Here is a 19,795-nt window from a genome sequence, read left to right on the forward strand (position 1 = left end):
GTTGTCCATTTTATTGGCATAGAGTTGCTTGTAGTAATCTCTCATGATCGTTTGTATTTCTGCAGTGTCAGTGGTTACTTCTCCTTTTTCATTTCTAATTCTATTAATTTGAGTCTACTCCCTTTTTCTCTTGATGAGTCTGGCTAATGGTTTATCAATTTTGTTTATCTTCTCAAAGAACCAGCTTTTAGTTTCATTGATTTTTGCTATTGTTTCCTTCATTTCTTTTTCATTTATTTCTGATCTGATCTTTATGATTTCTTTCCTTCTGCTAGCTTTGGGGTTTTTTTGTTCTTCTTTCTCTAATTGCTTTAGGTGCAAGGTTAGGTTGTTTATTCGAGATGTTTCCTGTTTCTTGATGTAGGCTTGTATTGCTATAAACTTCCCTCTTAGAACTGCTTTTGCTGCATCCCATAGGTTTTGGATCGTCGTGTCTCCATTGTCATTTGTTTCTAGGTATTTTTTGATTTCCCCTTTGATTTCTTCAGTGATCACTTCGTTATTAAGTAGTGTATTGTGTAGCCTCCATGTGTTTGTATTTTTTACAGATCTTTTCCTGTAATTGATATCTAGTCTCATAGCGTTGTGGTCGGAAAAGATACTTGATACGATTTCAATTTTTTTAAATTTACCAAGGCTTGATTTGTGACCCAAGATATGATCTATCCTGGAGAATGTTCCATGAGCACTTGAGAAAAATGTGTATTCTGTTGTTTTTGGGTGGAATGTCCTATAAATATCAATTAAGTCCATCTTGTTTAATGTATCATTTAAAGCTTGTGTTTCCTTATTTATTTTCATTTTGGATGATCTGTCCATTGGTGAAAGTGGGGTGTTAAAGTCCCCTACTATGATTGTGTTACTGTCAATTTCCCCTTTTATGGCTGTTAGTATTTGCCTTATGTATTGAGGTGCTCCTATGTTGGGTGCATAAATATTTACAATTGTTATACCTTCCTCTTGGATCGATCCCTTGATCATTATATAGTGTCCTTCTTTGTGTCTTGTAATAGTCTTTATTTTAAAGTCTATTTTGACTGATATGAGAATTGCTACTCCAGCTTTCTTTTGATTTCCATTTGCATGGAATATCTTTTTCCATCCCCTCACTTTCAGTCTGTATGTGTCTCTAGGTCTGAAGTGGGTCTCTTGTAGACAGCCTATATATGGGTCTTGTTTTTGTATCCATTCAGCCAGTCTGTGTCTTTTGGTGGGAGCATTTAATCCATTTACATTTAAGGTAATTATCGATATGTATGTTCCTATTCCCATTTTCTTAAATGTTTTGGGTTTGTTATTGTAGGTGTTTTCCTTCTCTTGTGTTTCTTGCCTAGAGAAGTTCCTTTAGCATTTGTTGTAAAGCTGGTTTTGTGGTGCTGAACTCTCTCAGCTTTTGCTTGTCTGTAAAGGTTTTAATTTCTCCATCAAATCTGAATGAGATCCTTGCTGGGTAGAGTAATCTTGGTTGTAGGTTTTTCTCCTTCATCACTTTAAGTATATCCTGCCACTCCCTTCTGGCTTGCAGAGTTTCTGCTGAAAGATCAGCTGTTAACCTTATGGGGATGCCCTTGTGTGTTATTTGTTGTTTTTCCCTTGCTGCTTTTAATATGTTTTCTTTATATTTAATTTTTGATACTTTGATTAATATGTGTCTTGGTGTGTTTCTCCTTGGATTTATCTTGTATGGGACTCTCTGTGCTTCCAGGACTTGATTAACTATTTCCTTTCCCATATTAGGGAAGTTTTCAACTATAATCTCTTCAAATATTTTCTCAGTCCCTTTCTTTTTCTCTTCTTCTTCTGGGACCCCTATAATTCGAATGTTGGTGCGTTTAATGTTGTCCCAGAGGTCTCTGAGACTGTCCTCAGTTCTTTTCATTCTTTTTTCTTTATTCTGCTCTGCAGTAGTTATTTCCACCATTTTATCTTCCAGGTCACTTATCCGTTCTTCTGCCTCAGTTATTCTGCTATTGATCCGATCTAGAGTATTTTTAATTTCATTTATTGTGCTTTTCATCGTTGCTTGGTTCCTCTTTAGTTCTTCTACGTCCTTGTTAAATGTTTCTTGCATTTTGTCTATTCTATTTCCAAGACTTTGGATCATCCTTACTATCATTATTCTGAATTCTTTTTCAGGTAGACTGCCTATTTCCTCTTCATTTGTTAGGTCTGGTGTGTTTTGACCCTGCTCCTTCATCTGCTGTGTGTTTTTCTGTCGTCTCATTTTGCTTATCTTACTGTGTTTGGGGTCTCCTTCTCACAGGCTGCAGGTTCGTAGTTCCCGTTGTTTTTGGTATCTGTCCCCAGTGGCTAAGGTTGGTTCAGTGGGTTGTGTAGGTTTCCTGGTGGAGGGAACTAGTGCCTGTGTTCTGGTGGATGAGGCTGGATGTTGTCTTTCTGGTGGGCTCGTCCACGTCTGGTGGTGTGTTTTGGGGTGTCTGTGGCCTTATTATGATTCTAGGCAGCCTCTCTGTTAATGGATGGGGTTGTGTTCCTGTCTTGCTAGTTGTTTGGCATAGGGTGTCCAGCACTGTAGCTTGCTGGTCGTTGAGTGAAGCTGGGTCTTGATGTTGAGATGGAGATCTCTGAGAGATTTTCGCCGTTTGGTATTACGTGGAGCTGGGAGGTCTCTTGTGGACCAGTGTCCTGAAGTTGGCTCTCCCACCTCAGAGGCACAGCCCTGATGCCTGGCTGGCGCACCAAGAGCCTTTCATCCACACGGTCAGAGCCAAATGTAGGCAAATCCCTTCTTCCTTCTAGGGTTTATTTTTAGGCCTGTTTTCTGTCTTCAGTTACCTCGCCGCAAGCAGCGCAACTTGCGGCGGCGCCGCCGCCCGGAACCTCCCTCCGGCTGGCCGTCTTTCTGTGAATGTGGTTTTTGTTCCACAGGCTGCAGTATTGTAGTTCTTCTTGCTTCTGTTGTCTGCCCTCTGGTGGATGAGGCTCTCTAAGAGGCTTGTGCAAGCTTCTTGATGGGAGGGACTGGTGGTGGGTAGAGCTGAGTGTTGCTCTGGTGGACAGAGCTCAGTAAAACTTTAATCTGCTTGTCTGCTGATGGGTGGGGCTGAGTTCCCTCCCTGCTGTTTGTTTGGCCTGAGGCGACCCAGCACTGGAGCCTACCGGGCTCTTTGGTGGGGCTAATGGTGGACTCTGGGAGGGCTCATGCCAAGGAGTACTTCCCAGAACTTCTGCTGCCAGTGTCCTTGTCCCTGCGGTGAGCCACAGATGCCCCCCGCTTCTGCAGGAGACCCTCCAACACTAGCAGGTAGGTCTGGTTCAGTCTCCCCTGGGGTCACTGCTCCTTCCCCCTGGGTCCTGATGTGCACACTACTTTGTGCGTGCCCTCCAAGAGTGGAGTCTCTGTTTCCCCCAGTCCTGTTGAAGTCTTGCAATCAAATCCCGCTAGCCTTCAAAGTCTGATTCTCTGGGAATTCCTCCTCCCATTGCCGGACCCCCAGGTTGGGAAGCCTGATGTGGGGCTCAGAACCTTCACTCCAGTGGGTAGACTTTTGTGGTATAATTGTTCTCCAGTTTGTGAGACACCCACCCAATGGTTATGGGATTTGATTTTATTGTCATTGTGCTCCTCCTACCATCTCACTGTGGCTTCTTCTTTGTCTTTGGATGTGGGGTATCTTTTTTGGTGAGTTCCAGTGTCTTCCTGTCAATGATTGTTCAGCAGTTAGTTGTGATTCCAGTGCTCTCGCAAGAGGGAGTGAGCGCACGTTCTTCTACTCCACTATGTTGAACCAATCTCCTACTAATTTGTTTTGATTCCACCTCTAGAATGTGTCTCAGATGCAGACAGTTCTTCCCATCCATACTGTAGGACCTTCATTCAGGCCATTCTCATTTTTGCCAGTGTTACTGTAAGAGCCCTTCACTGGTACCTCTGCTTTAGTCATTTCCTCCTCCCTTCCTTCTTCCATAAAATAGACCATATGCCTTCTCTTTTCTAAATGTATTGTTGCCAGTAATCTGCCTGAAACCCTCCTCTGAATGTCTCATGTCACAGTGGTTATTTCATATTCCTTGGCATGACATAAAAGTCCTTTATAAAATAATATTTACTCTTAAGCTTCATGTCCCTTCATATACTCTGTTTTAGCTTTGATTAACTCTCTTAACCCTGGACCTTAACCCATGCATCTTCTCTTATCTCTGTTTAACCCTCATTTCTTCCCACAAACTACCTTTGCCCTCCAAAGCTTTGGATAGCTGTCTTCCCTTGAATCTCATATGACATTTTACTGACCAAATTAGCACAGTGTATTTTATTTGTTTCTTCATATCTCTGTCCTATGTGATTGTAAGATCTGGGAAGTTAAAGTCTATTTATAATTCACCACTAACCATAGTACCTACTAAAACCTGGCACATTATAGGCATTAAATACTTCTGAATGAATGGATTCAGGAACGATTTTTAAAAAATTATGTCAGGTTTTGCACATACTTTTAAATGCATGGGAAGGATGTACTTGTTCTTAAGTTTAAAAAAAAAATTTGGTATGTTGTTTGATAAATATTGCCTATGCTTTCAAGATGATTTGGACTTTTGAATAGGGTAGTTATAGGAAACCCCCTATTGACTGTGAGTTCAAAGGTATGAGTATTCTTTTCAGATGAAAGTAGGTCACAGTTGTGGGGATAGTATGCAGTGTTAGTACTCACATCTACAAATATTTTACAGTAAAAGGGAGATTCCCAACATGAAGTTAATTTTTTCGAGTAGAAAATATTTAGAAGGTTTTATGAATACTTTCTTTGTCTCAAGAACTTAAATAGCATTTAAATATTCAAAATATTTGGTAATAATTTCCAGTAAAAATATGGAGTTAAAAAATCAGGGTCAGTTAGAATGTTACATGTATCAAGCAGGAATTTGTAGGCAATGTGCTTTAGAGCTATAAGTAAATAAAGTATTTTATTTCAACCATAATTTGATGATTCTTAATATCATACATATTTAAAGTATGTCCAATTTGACATTTTTAGTCCCCCCCTTTTGTTTCTCTTTGCTCTTTTAAAGAGACAGAAATAGGAAATGCATAGGATTTTGTGGTTAGTTGGATAAAATTGATTATAAGTCATAATCAATATTTCTAAATATCTCAAATATGTATCATAATAAGTAATATTCTAAGCTTAATAATTACAGATATTTTATTAAAAATAATTAAAAGTGACTTTGAGAGATTTCTAAGACTTGTCTAAATATTTCAGATAGGAAGCTATACATGGAAAACTCAAATTTTCCTCTGGTATTGTAGGCCTTCCCTATGTGAACCATTTAAGTATCCTGATAATTTGATTACTAGGTACCTGAAATTTTGCCTTCTACCATCAGATCAAAAACCGATTAAAATAATTTTTCTTTATTGCTTTATCACTTACCTCTACAAAAATGTTGTGAGGGTCAGGACTTCCCTGTGATCCAGTGGTTAAGACTACCTTCCAACACAGGGAGTGTGGGTTCGATCCCTGGTCGGCGAGCTAAGATCCCACATGCTTCATGGCCAAAAAACCAAAACATAAAACAGAAACAATATTGTAACAAAATCAATAAAGACTTCAAAAAATGGACTATATAAAAAAAAATCTTTAAAAAAAAATGTTGCGAGGGTAAGTTTTTCATCTTAAAATATTTCTCCATACCAAATATAACTCTATTTCTAAAAATTTAGGTAGCATGTTTTTATCATTACAAAATACATCATTTTCTATATCATAGAAAATGTGCTATAAAGAGGATCAAACAGAAAATTAAGCATTACTCAATTAAACATTATTCACTTTAAAATTTGGGACAATTATGTCACAGTACATTAAAATGTCTCTTAACCAATTTCCTTTCTTGTGATACTTCAGCTTCAAATGGCTTCTTAGAACTAGTATCACATAAATTAGACTGATTACAGGTATCTGCACTATGTAGGACTCTTGAGTTTCCATAATCAAGTGATGTCATTTTTCCCAATTATTAAGTAGTTTAGCATCTATTAATATACTCATCAAATGTTCATTCTCTTCTTTGCCTGTTTATCATTTGCCATTTTCTTTCTGGTTTATTTGTAATTTCTTGTTGACTTGTAGGAATAAATGATTATCTTTAGTTTGTTGTGTAGGTTTTAAACATTCTCTCATTTGACTTGTCTTTTTATGTTATCTTTTTTTTAAAAAAGTTCTTAATTTTAATGTACTTAAATTTATCATTTTCCCTTTATTTTAAGTGTTTTGGAACTTGTTTAAGAAATCTTTTTACTATTTCATACAAAATTTTTCCTTTATTTTAAAATTTTGAAGTTTTTTACTTGAGATTTAATTGTTTTGCAATGTGAATTTATTTTGTGTGTGAGTCATTTGTAAAAATATGGAAAATTATTTTTATCAACATCAATTTTATTGCAAAATCCAGTCATTTCTTAGAAATCAGCTGTATCACATCAATCATATATCAAGTTTTTATATATGAGTATATTTATTTCTGGCTTCTTTGTTCCACTGGTTAATTTTATCTCTCTATTATAATACCTCATTTTACTAATTTACATGCTTTATAATATGTTTTGATACTTGATATGGTAGTTCCCTCTTTTTTTCCTTTTTTAAACTTTGACTATTCTTGGTACATATAAATTTTAGAATAAGCTTGTTATGTTACATGCAAACACCCATTGGGATTTCAAACAATTGCATTCATCGGTTTTTTATTATGCAGGTGAATTTAGTCTCTCCAGGGTTTTTTTTTAAGATTCCATTGAGTCTCTTATACTATTGGCCCAAGAAAATTCCGGCAATATAGCAAATACCAAAATCTGTTTAGAAGAGAGAACTGAGTAGGAGGTAATGGGGAAAATGGGCAAATTGACAAAATTTTCATGCTAAAATACTGGTTTTGTAACATATTTGTATATATAGTATTCATTTAATGTATATCTGTGAGTATATAACTGTGTATATAGATATAGATAAATATATGGATAGATCAATTGTCACATATAAGTAGAACATCTTATCCTTTCTGCCCATTTGCATTAATTTTCTGTTAATTGCTGTTCATGTAGTTTTTCCAATTTTTTTCTTGTGTTGTTATTTCTTACATATTTATAGAAATATTGATAGATATCTCTTATCTTTTATGTTAGTTGTAAATTGTTATTCTGCTTGTACTATTCTTTTAACTTATTTATGGTAGCTTTTTCATAGAGACATTAGTATGTAGACCAATCTGTTATCTGACAAACTCTGGGATTTTTGTAATGTTTTAAAAATTCTTCCTCATATTAAGATTATTAAGATTTTAAATTATTTCTAATACTTTCTTTTACATTGTTTCTTTAACCATCTGAAGTTTATTTTTTTATTTCATGAGGCAGATATGATACTTTATTCTTAGTTATTTGAATTATCCTAATATTATTCATTGATTGTCTATCTCCATTTTAATTTGAAATGGAAATTTTACAATAAACTAAACTCTCATATATATGGGTAATAAAATGATTAGTTACTTTAGCTTATTTTATATTTGGATAATGACACTCATGCTAAATTTCATTTTTCTCTTTTTTAGTATTGTGGAGAAAAGATATATATGTCTGGAAATTATTATTATATTCAGTATAAATTTTCTTATTTTTCATGCTATAATCTTTCCTCAAATATTTGGATATTCTTTTTTGTCCTTGTATCTATAAATAATGGACCAGACTGATTACTGGTTGCTAGCATAAGTTTTTGTTGTTTTTTGTTGCAGTTATTATTTGTTTGCTTTTTAGAAGCTGTCAGGGTCGGCTTACATCGAGGGTTTTATCCAGTGTATAAAATTTTTACTCAGGCTCTTTGTAAATAGGAGGTAATATGCTTAGGCAAGAAAGTTGTGGGCCTTTTCTTTTACCTTAATGAGCTTACTTTTGAGTTTGTAGCCACTTACAATCTTCTCCCTCATTGATAAATCTGCTTTTATTTTTCCTCACTCACCTGTTTGGGTCTATGTAAGATTCTGCTAGTTATGTAGGCCCTGTTTTGTTTCTCTCTAGAACCATAACTTCTATTCTTAGGTATCCTCTCCATCTTAGGCAGATCTCCAATGTGGTTAGAGAATTCTTCTCATGGCAATGACTAGAAGGTAACTTCTCAGCCATGTATTCTGGATTTTTGGGATAGAAAGCAGTAAGACTGGACTGGCCCATCTCATCACAGACAGCCCTTTAATTATTTACTTTGCCTATCACCTGGTTATTCCCACATACTGGGAATTTCTCATGAGTTCCACACAGAAGCCTTTTACCTCCCCTGAAATGGTCTCCACTTGTCTCTTCTGAGTTATACTTTTCTTTGCTCTGTTTTCACTATCAGTCTCATCTGATTACTCTGTTTCTGGCAATTCTTCTCAAATATACGTTCCAATGATTTTATTGACATACCTATATATTTTTTCCCAGAAATTTTGGTATAATATGGGAACTGGGGAAAAGTAATCATGTATCTTCAATTTAAATTCTTGAATTGGAGATTGTTTATGAAACGCACAACATTCTAACTGTATATTCCTTGTGTTTTTCTTAATTTGTGCCCCTTAGAGCCCAAGGTAGTGTTAGAATATATCTGTAGAACATGACTCCTACCAAGGAGTTTATAGTCCAGAAGAGGGATATTACTCTGCAAAACTAAATATTTGTGAACTTACATGTAATTATGTGTTTTCCACTTTTTGGTAATATATTAAATATCATGCACTTACGATTGTGTGGAAGGTCTTTTAGGAATAAATGGCATTTGAAGTGACCCTTGATGTAAAGGTAAAATTTAGAAACAGATAAAAGATGAGAACAATTAGGTGGGAGTAATAATAAAAGGACTAGCTAGGATAAGTATATAGCTGTTGTGGAAACAACAGAGTATAAGTTGACAAAAATATAATGGGGAATGTGAAGTAGAGTATTTGTAATTTTGTCAGTGAGTTTAGGTGTGAGTTAAATTTACTATTGTCTTTTTTTTTTCAATTTTATTTTATTTATTTTTTTATACAGCAGGTTCTTAGTTGGGGGGAGGTGGTATGATGAATTGGGAGATTGGGACTGACATATATACACTAATATGTATAAAATGGATAAATAATAAGAACCTGCTGTGCTATTGTTTTTAAGATGTTAAAAATTTGATTTTTTATTGAGATCTTTTATTTTGATAGTTTGAAACGTCTTTGGAAGAATGGTAAGAACCTTTCGTGCTTCTTCTATATTTTTTATGTTCAAATTTTGATGATTAATCTGCTGTAGATGAGTTTATTTGAAAAGAAAAGGGAAATTGAAAACAGAATTTTTATACTAGATATTAAAATTTATTTTTAAAAATGTAAGAATTAGGATGTCTCTGGAAAAGGCAGAATAGGGATTTCCAGGGCTGTGTCCTACCACAAAAACAACTGTAAAGTTGGCAAAACTTGATGAGAATCAACTTCTGCAGAAATGCGGAATCTAGTCCAAAACTTACAGCAACAAGGGAAAAAGTTAAGGAAGAAAGAGTTACTGCATTGCATGAAGGAAGGACTGTGGCTAAATTGCCCACTTGCCATCCTCCAGCCCTCAGATCAGTGGTGGCCATGAAGCAAATAGCCTGACTTGTGGTGCAGATTGCTAGTGCCAGAAGGAAAAGTATGGACCTTATTCTTAAAGAATTATGGTTCAGTGTTTTGCGAAGTCTGATGACTCCCTGAAGGACCAGCACAAAGGACTGTCTTTGTTTTTTCCTGACTTAGAGCAATCACAGAGCTGGAACCACTTCCAGGCAGTGTTTGCTGAAAGTGTTTAAAGTCATATATTTGCCACCAATGTCTGAGGCTGTGGATTAGTCAGGACAAGCATTAAAAAGATCAAAATGCCTGGGAATAAAGAATTTGGGAAAAGAGATACATGGGGGAATAGGGTTTTTCAATGCTCTCATATATACTACAGAATTAAAAAGTGCACACATATGAACAGTGTTGGACACATGCTCAGGAAGGACCAAGAAAACTTAATCTTTTACCTCTGGCTAGCCTTTAGTATCTGCACAGGTAAGAATTGAAGGTAGAGGCAGAGATGTAAACTGCCTGGATAAACATTAAAGGAGTACTCCAACTCGGAGCCAGTCTGCTAAGATTGGGAGTGTATATTTTTCCTTTTTTCCTTTTTTTTTTTGGGCCGCAGGTATTTAAGGTAACTTGGACAAAACTCAAGTTCACCAGTAAGCTAATGAAACACTTCAATGGCCACAAATGAAAAAGAATACAGGTATTACAATAAGTGTTTAGAAGAATCACTAAGCAAATAAAAACCCACCAAAAACAGCAAAAATAAACCCAGTAGAGGGAGGGTAACTTTATATCCATATCACATTAAAATACTCAAAATTTCCAGGTTTTTACAGAAATTATGAGGCAGGGAAAGAATAAAAGAAAATTTGCCCCATTAACAAGGAGAAAAAAGAAATGAAGGAAACTGGCTCTGAGGAAGCCTAGACATTGTGCTTATTGGACAAAGACTTTAAGTCAACTGTCTTAAGTATCCTCAAAGAGTTAAAGTAAACTATGGACAAAAAAACCCGACATAACCAGGAGAGTAATGTCTCAACAAATATAGAATATCAATAAAGAAATAGAAATTATGAGAAAGAATCAAATAAGACATTCTGGAGCTAAAAGGTACAATAACTGAAACGAAAAATTAGAGATGTTCATCAACAGATTTGAGCAGGCAGAAGAGAGAATCACTGAATTTGAATATAGATCAACTGAGGTTATTCAGGCTGAGAAACAGAAAGACACAACAATGAAGAAAAATGAACAGAGCTTGGTAGACCAAGGGACACCATCAAGAATACAAATATACGCATAATGGGAGTCCAAGAGTGACAGGGGAGAGAAAAAGGGCGTGAAAGAATATTTAAAGAAACATTGGTTAAAAGCTCCCCAAGTTTGATGGAAGAAATGAATCTGTACTTCCACTAAATTCAGTGAACTCCAAGCAGGTTAAACTCAGAGATCCACACTAAGACATATCATAGTAAAATTGTTGAAAGCCTGGGACGAAGGTAGTATCTTGAAAGCAGCAAGAGAGAAGTTGCTCATCATGTACAAGGGATTTTCAATAAAATTTTAAGTCATTTTCTCATCAGAAATTATGGAGGACAGAAGGCAGTGGATTGACATATGTAAAATGCTGGAAGAAAACAACTTGTCAGACAAAAACTCTGAATCCTGCAAAAGTGTCCTTCAAAAATAAAGGAGAAATTAATATATTCCCAGATAAACAAAAACTGAGGGGCTCCACACATTATCAGACCTGTTCTTTCAGAAATCCTATAGGTAGTCCCTTCAGGCAGAAGTGAAAGGACACTAGACAGTAACTTGCAGCCATATGAAGGAATACCAAAAGTGAAGGTAACTATAAAGATAAATACAAAAATTAGTTTAATTGCATTTTTATTATGTATCATTTTATTTTTCTATCTAATTAAAATTAAATAGATAAAACAATAATGGTAAATCTATATTAACGGGTACACAATGTATAAATGTCTAATTTGTGAAAATGACAACATAAAGGGAAGAAGCAGATCTGTAAAGGAACAGAATTTTTAATACTATTGAAAATACATTGATTTTAATTCAAACTTATTTTTTGTGAAGTTAAGATGTTAGTTGTAACATCTAATCTCCAAGGAACCACTAAGAAAAACTCTAATAAAACAAATAAATAAAAAACACAGAAATCCAATAAGAAGGAAACTAAAACAATAAAATCAACTAACCACAAAAGAAGGCAGTTATGGAGAAATTAAAGAATAAAAAGATAATATAGAAAACAAATAGTAGAATGCCAGAAGTAAGTCCTTTCTTATCAGTAATTACTTTTCATGAAAATGGATTAAACTCTCCTATCAAAAGGTAGAGAGTGGTAGAATGGATAAGAATACATTCTCCAACTACATGTTGTTTATAAGAGACTCATTTGATGTCCAAAGACACAAGTAGGTTGAAAATGAAAGGATGAAAAATATATTCCAGGAAAATGATAACCAGAAGGGAGGTTGAGTGGCTATACTAATATAACACAAAATAGACTTTAAGTCAAAACATATTCAAGAGACAAAGAATACATGATATCTTGATAAAAGGGTCACACCATCAAGAAGATATAAAAATTATAAACCTATACATACCTAAAAACCTCAAAAGCATGCAGTAAACTGACAGAAGTGAAAGAAGTAGACAGTTCTATAATAAGTTTGAGAATTCAGTACCCCCACTTTCAATAATGGATAAAAGAACCAAAAAGATCAATAAGGAATTAGACTTGCACAGCACTAAAACCATCTAGGCCTAACTGACTTGTGTAGTACTCTCCACGCAGCAACAGTAGAAATCACATTTTTTCACATTCAGATTGAACATTATTCAGGATAGATTGAACATTATTAAGCCACATTTAAAAATCTCAAAAATTTAAAAAGATTAAATTCATACAAAGTACCTTCTCTGACCCAATTCAATGAAACTAGAAATCAATAATAGGACGAAACATGGAAAATTCAGATATGTGTATAAATTAGACAGCATGCTCTGAAAAACCCAGTGAGTCAATTTGTAATCACAGAAGATATTAGAAAATAATTTGAGATGAATGAAAATGAAAACACGTGGTACCAAAACTTATGAGATGAAGTAAAAGAAGTTCCCAAAGGGGAATGTATAGCCATAAATGATTACATTAAAAAGAAGATTCCAAATCCAGTAACCTAACTCTATAGTTTACAGAACTAGAAAAGAATGAGTGTGCTAAAACTAGCAAAAGAAAGGAAATAATAAAGACTAGAACACAGATAAATGAAATGCAGAGTAAAAAGAAAACAATAAATAGTATAAATGAAAACAAAAGTTGTTTCTTTGAGAAGATCAAACAAATTAACAGACCTTTAGACTGACAAAAAAAGAGAACACTTGAATTAAAAAATTCATTAAAAAATTGGGGATATTACTATAGATCTTGCATAAATAAAGATTATAAGATAATACAATGAACAGTTGATAATACTATGAACAACAAATTAGATAGCCAAGATGAAATAAACACATTCTTTAGAAACAAACTATCAAAGCTGACTCAGGAAGAAGTAGAAAATCTGAACAGGTCTGTAATGAGTAAAGAGATTGAGTCAGTAAAATCGCCCAACCAAAGAAAAGCCCGGGACCAGATGGCTTCACTGGTGAATTCTACTAAACTGTTGAAAGAAGAATCAATACCAATGCTTCTCAAACTCTTTCAAAAAATAGAAGAGAAGGAAAAACTTTGTAACCCATTCCATGAGGTCAGCAGTACCCTGATACCAAAGCCAGATAAAGAAATCACAAGAAAAGGAAATGTAGACCAATCACTTTGAATATAGATGCAAAAACTCTTAACAAAATATCAGCAACATGAATCCAGCAACATATTAATAGAATTATATATCATGACCAAGTAAGATTTATCCCAGGAATGTGAGAGTGGTTCAGAATACAAAAGCCAATCAATGTAATGGATCACAGTAATAAAAGGAGGTGGGGGGAACTCATGTGAACATCTCAATTGATGTGGAAAGCATGTGGCAAAATCCAACACCTTTTCATAATGAAAACACTCAAAAACTAGTATGGGAAGGGAATTTCCAAAACATGGTAAAGGACATTCATGAGTAACTCTTGACTGACATTACACTTAATGGTGTAGACAGAAAGTTTCCAACCTAAGATCAGGAATAAGACAAGGATGCCCATATCTTGCCACTTCTGTTGAACATTGGCACTCTCGTGCAGTGCTGGTGGGAATGTAAAATGGCTCAGCCACTATGAAAAACAGTTTGGTGATTCCTCAAAAAGTTAAACCTAGAATTACCATATGACCCAGCAATTTCACTTTGATGTATATACACAAAAGATTTTAAAACAGGTGTTCAAAAAAAAAACTTCGGGCTTCCCTGGTGGCGCAGTGGTTGAGAATCTGCCTGCCAATGCAGGGGACACGGGTTCGCGCCCTGGTCTGGGAAGATCCCACATGCCGCGGAGCAACTAGGCCCGTGAGCCACAACTACTGAGCCTGCGCGCCTGGAGCCTGTGCTTCGCAACAAGAGAGGCCGCGACAGTGAGAGGCCCGCACACCGTGATGAAGAGTGGCCCCCTCTCGCCGCAACTAGAGAAAGCACTCGCACAGAAACGAAGACCCAACACAGCCAAAAATAAATAAATAAATAAATAAATTAAAAAAAAAAAAAAAAGCCCATCTCTTGGCCCATTTACAAAAAAAAAAAAAAAAGCTTGTATACAAATATTTGTATCATTAGTATTTACAATAGCCAAAAGGTAGAAACAACCTGAAATCCTTCAGTGGATTCATAGATAAATGAAGAGTGGTATATCTGTACAGTGGAATATTATTCAACCATAAAAAGTAAGGAGGTTCTAATACATGCTACAACATGGATAAAATGAAACTTCCTGAAACGTACTTCTTCTTCAGTACAGTGAAAACTAGTCTAGGATTCAAGTATTGGACCAGAAGAATACTGATAATGAGAAATATTTCATTATTGAATATATAGAACTTTAGCTAGAAAGATTCTTTAAAAAAAATACAACATTTTAATTTGGACATTTTTCTAAAACCTTAACATCAAATATGAAATAGTATTTTTACTCCTTGCATTTTATATTGTCTCCCCAGAAACTGCTGAACTGAAATTAGAGAAATAACTCTCAAATTATTTTCAGTAAACTCTTTTTTTTGATAGCAACACTCTCTAGAAAAGACTGATATCATTAAAAACAGTACTGCTTTACTATCCCCTCAAAAAATTTCAAGTCATTTGTAACAAATTTTAAATTTCTCTTAATTTAGCATGAAGTACCATTTCCTATTAGAATTTTGCTATGTTCATCTCTTATATAGTACCATTAATATGTATAGTAAGTTTCATCACAAACATTTAAAATTCAATATTAAAACATCACCTAAAATTTGTTTTACTAACTTTAAGTACAGCCTTCCTTTATTAATTGATTGCTTCTTTCCCGTTATAAAGGAGCAGAACTTCTTTCACAAAAGAGCTGAAAGAAGATCTGAGTGTTGCTACACCAGTGGAAGAGGTCATAGCAGAAGAATTGAGAGGTAAAGTTGTACCTCATACTAGAGAAGTATAATTATATTTAAAAGCTCATTGGCTTTTCATTTATACATTTCTCATTTTCCCAAGAATCATGTATAAGAGTTTTGTAATCCTTATGAGTGACTAATAGAGGAAGGAGCCTCTGTATTGTTTGATTAAACATTTATTCAACAAATATTTATTCATTACTGTACTATACCATATACTGCTCTAGGTCCTGAGTATATAATTATCCCTGCCCACTTCTCAAGAATCTAACTGTAATTCGGTGCTGTCCAGTAGGACTTTCTGTGATAATAGAAGTGTTCTGTGTCTCACTGTCCAATAGGGGAGCTACTAGCCACATACAGCAGTTGAGCACTTAAAATATGGCTAGTGAGACTGAAAAATTTAATTTTTAAGTTTAACTTTAACTTACATGTAAATGTAAATTAGTTATGTTGGTTCATGGCTACCATATTGGACATCACAGCTCTTCTATATATATAAATTAAGACTAATATTCTTGTCAAAATTTCCAAATGTAAATGTATAATAATTTATATACTGGTATAAAATTTGTGTTAAAATTACTTCAACATATTTGACTATATCCTTGACATTAAACACTTCCTCCTACCTTTGCCACAAAAATTTGTTGAACACCTTCCTTTAGAGAAGGATAACCAGTAAACTTAGGACTTTTTAGAAGCACGGATATTTTGTTATTTAATGCTGTCATTCATAGTGAGACTCTGTTTGTACTATTTTCCGTTTATAATGAAAATGAAAACCTGATTTATTACTTCTTAATTTTTCAAATGACAAATTCTAGGAGAAAATATCAATCTATTAATGGTCACAATAACAGTTAAATAAACTACAATTATGTTTATTTTAAACATGTATATTTGACTCTAAAACACAAGACAGTATCAGGATGAGGAAGATTTGTGGTATTTAAGTGTTTATGCTAATAAAAAATGCAGGTGGTTGCTCACTCCATATGAAACAGTAAAACTAATTGATATGGTATTCTGGAAAAAAATTCAGAGAGATATTAAATAGAATGAATTGGAGACACCTTAAGTTATACACAAAACTTTCCATTTTCCAATGGAAAATTAATGTCTTTATTGTCCAAAAGTAAAACAAAACAAAATAAAACAAAGATCTGTCAGCCGCCTTTCTTCTTGATCCAGTTTCACTGTTTTACCTCCAGCCCCAGCTCTTTGGAGGCTTTGCCTTTCTTGACACTTTGTGTTTGTTTATGTCTTCTTGTCATGTCACATTTTGGCAAAAGCCAATGTTCACAAGTATAAATCTCACCAGAACGGGACTCATATCCGTCTTTCTTACTGATCTACCTCCAGGGAGAGAGCATACTGCGTAGAACATAACAGGCTCTCTACCCATTTCTTGCATAAATAGATGAATGAATACCCATGTTAATCATTTTGTTAACATTAAACCATATCATTCCAGAGCTGTGAACCAAGAATCACAAATATCTCTTATAATGGAGTTCATTTGTATTGTAACTGACTAAATACAATTTGGAAATGACGATGAATTTCTGGCAAGGCTAACTAGGGATGTTGTTATCTGATAAGGTAAAGAACATAAAGTGTCTTGTTTCTAGGAAACTCTGAGGATTTTCAGTATTTATCTGATAAATATTAGATAAATATTAGATAAAGCATTATGGTTTGCTTTTCTCATAGAATGGGAGGAAACACGAGCATAATTTCAAAATAAAGCTCTATAATACAGCTTGTGAATAGAACATGTGTTTTCCCTCAGAAAAGAATGTGCATGAAGATATTGGTTGAGACTTAGCTATTCTAATTATTTTATAAAATATTTATTTCAAAATCTGTCTTCAAAGGTTATAATTAATGTTATGATTGTATTATAATAAAACTGTCTTTAAAAGGCTAATTCACTTTTCTACAATTCTCATAGTAAATATATAAATATTAAAAAGATGGCAACACAGCTAGTACCCCTGTTCCCACCATCCAGCTTATTGGCTGATTCATTAACCAGTGTGAATACATATTTCTCTTTTAAGATGAAAAGTGTCCAGAATTAAAGCAGGAAATGGAAACATTGCTATCAGAGGCCATCCAACTCATTAAAAGTCTAGAAACTGATCGTGCAGAAGCTGAAGAAGCTTTAAAGCAACAAAAATCAAGAAAGAAAAGGATTAGCGTGCAAATTGATTCTTGGTCAGTCTGGAAACGTCAAGAAATCCCGGTAGCTGTGCAGAAAGGTAATAATAAGGATTTTTCATATTGCCATTTACTTTGTTGGAGAGGCGTGGATGATTAATTGAAGCTCTGAATTAAAAAATTACCTCTGTTTAGAGTGACCATATTATTCTGCATGCAAACCAGTGCATATTTGAAAGATACTATTAATAATAATGCTGAGTTTACAGACATAAATTGGGGCTGCACTGAGCAAACCTGGACCTGCTGTCATTTGGTGTTTGTTGGAAATGCCATTGAACTTGTGGTACCCAAGGGTCATGCAAACATTTGGTACATATTTCCCATAATGACTACAGTATTTCAGTTACTAGAAATTTAGAAATTTAAAGTGATTGCCAGTTGGTGGCATCAGCCACATCTTTAAATCTCGGAAAATGAGAGAATTCTAAGTGATATTTTAGGAACTTATATGCATCTTCTTTTGAGAATTCAATAGTAAATTTGCTTTGGGAACTTCTAGCAGGCAAAGAAACTTAGGATGTTTCCAAGAGTCAGGCAGGTAGCACATGTTTAAAAAGGAAACTCTGTCTTTTAGATTACAGAATGAGGAACTGTGGTCAAGTATTAAACAGTCTAAAGGTATTGGATTTTTCATTTCCAAATACCGTGTTCATCAAGCGTTCCAGACTACCTGATCCTACCTGAGGCTGGAAGCTTTTTATGTTATCATAGGGTAATAATTTTAATTCAGGATTCACATGCTTTAGAAATGGGTTATATTAGGGTTCCCGTATAACCCATGATTTAAGCCAAGACACCTTTGAGAGAAAAAAGGATGCTATTAATTATTATTCTGGGACAATAGCCATTAATTCAAATTATGTCATACTCTACCCATACACATACCTTTATTATAATGTTATAAATCTTCTAAAGCTGTAGTCTCCCAAGTATAGTGTACACATTTCAGGGAGCTGCAAGAAAAGATGAGATGGTTCCTCAATTATGCTCTTTTATTAAAAAAAATCAAATGTAGGTTTAATGCCTGTTTCCACCTTTTAAAGTAATATGAAGCTCACAGCTTAAACTCTCCCTTTGTTCACTCCCTTCTGGAACTCAGAGCTCAAGAAGCAAGAAATGGGCCCAGAGCCTAGGCTGGGACTAAATTTAATCCAACCTTTGTCTATGCTCTCTGCCACCCTTTACTAAAGAGCTAACTATATAAAAATTATGCAAAACTCAGGTAACAGTAGACCTTTTTCTACCCACATTTAAAGTAATGTATTTTATAAAATATTTGATGTCAACAGCTGTTTATAAAAATAAATAATTCATTCGGGCTTGGAGTGAGTTTGCTCTGATTCATAAGGTTTTTGAATAGGATTTGTGATGTGCATATGCTACTAATGTAATAGCATAGGTATATAATTTATAAGTGTGTACATACATACATATATATTGATGTTTTAGAGGCAGCTGAGGCTGCAGTAGGGTCAGAATAGTCATCGGGATCCCAGTAGATTGTTGAGTGGATTCATATTCACATCCACAGAGAGCCATCTGCCATTTTCCTAATTGTTTGGGAGGCCCTTCCTTGTCAATAGTAGCAGAAAAGTCGGGGGTAGGGAAGGGATAAATTGGAAGATTGGGATTGACATATACACTACTATATATAAAACAGATAACTAATAAGGACCTACTGTATAGCACGGGGAACTCTACTCAATACCCTGTAATGGCCTATATGGGAAAAGAATCCAAAAAAGAATAGATATATGTATATGTATAACTGATTCACTTTGCTGTATACCTGAAACTAACACAACATTGTAAATCAACTGTACTCCAATAAAAACTTATAAAAAAAATAAAAATAAACATAAATTAAACCCCACCCCAAGAAAATGAAAGTCAATGTTGAGGGCTGATTTTCTTTAATTTTTTGCCAATCAATTTATATGTAATCTCATATACCCTTTATAAGAGTGCTTAGATATTATAGTTTGGGGTCTATATGGAGTTCTACTTGAGGATTTACCAAAATAAAATTAAATTGAGATACGTGCCTGCACATTCTAGGAGCCTAATAAATGCATTTTGAACGAAGACGTACATCCTTGCCGTTGCTTATAATTTATTGTTTGAGTTGCCTTTTATTCAGTATTAGTAATGATCTACTTAAAAAACTGAAATTTATGTTCATCTGCTTTATTTTATTTAAGTAGCTAACATATGCAATGAAATTTAGCTTTATTATCACTGTGTATTTCTTAAGTGCCTTCTGTTTGTAACGTATTACTGAAAAGTTTATGTGCTTTCAGGAATATGCTGCAATTATATTGATATATTTAGGATATAATCTCTAAATATTTTGAATTTGTTTACAAACTATAAATTTATATATTTTTACAGTCT

The 19,795-nt window shown here is 34.4% G+C and overlaps 1 protein-coding gene across 1 annotated transcript in view; it reads left to right on the forward strand.

Annotated features, from left to right (window-relative positions):
* The window catches only part of CCDC178 (coiled-coil domain containing 178), a 388,650-nt gene that overhangs the window by 28,705 nt on the left and 340,150 nt on the right, over positions 1-19,795 (forward strand). Inside the window, exons 4-6 of the mRNA XM_061169232.1 lie at positions 9,196-9,218; positions 15,102-15,187; positions 17,239-17,439. Of these exons, the coding sequence (XP_061025215.1) occupies positions 9,196-9,218; positions 15,102-15,187; positions 17,239-17,439 (310 nt within the window). The remainder of the gene's footprint in view (positions 1-9,195; positions 9,219-15,101; positions 15,188-17,238; positions 17,440-19,795) is intronic.

Source organism: Eubalaena glacialis, chromosome 15 (assembly GCF_028564815.1).
Source record: "Eubalaena glacialis isolate mEubGla1 chromosome 15, mEubGla1.1.hap2.+ XY, whole genome shotgun sequence".
Taxonomy (NCBI): domain Eukaryota; kingdom Metazoa; phylum Chordata; class Mammalia; order Artiodactyla; family Balaenidae; genus Eubalaena; species Eubalaena glacialis.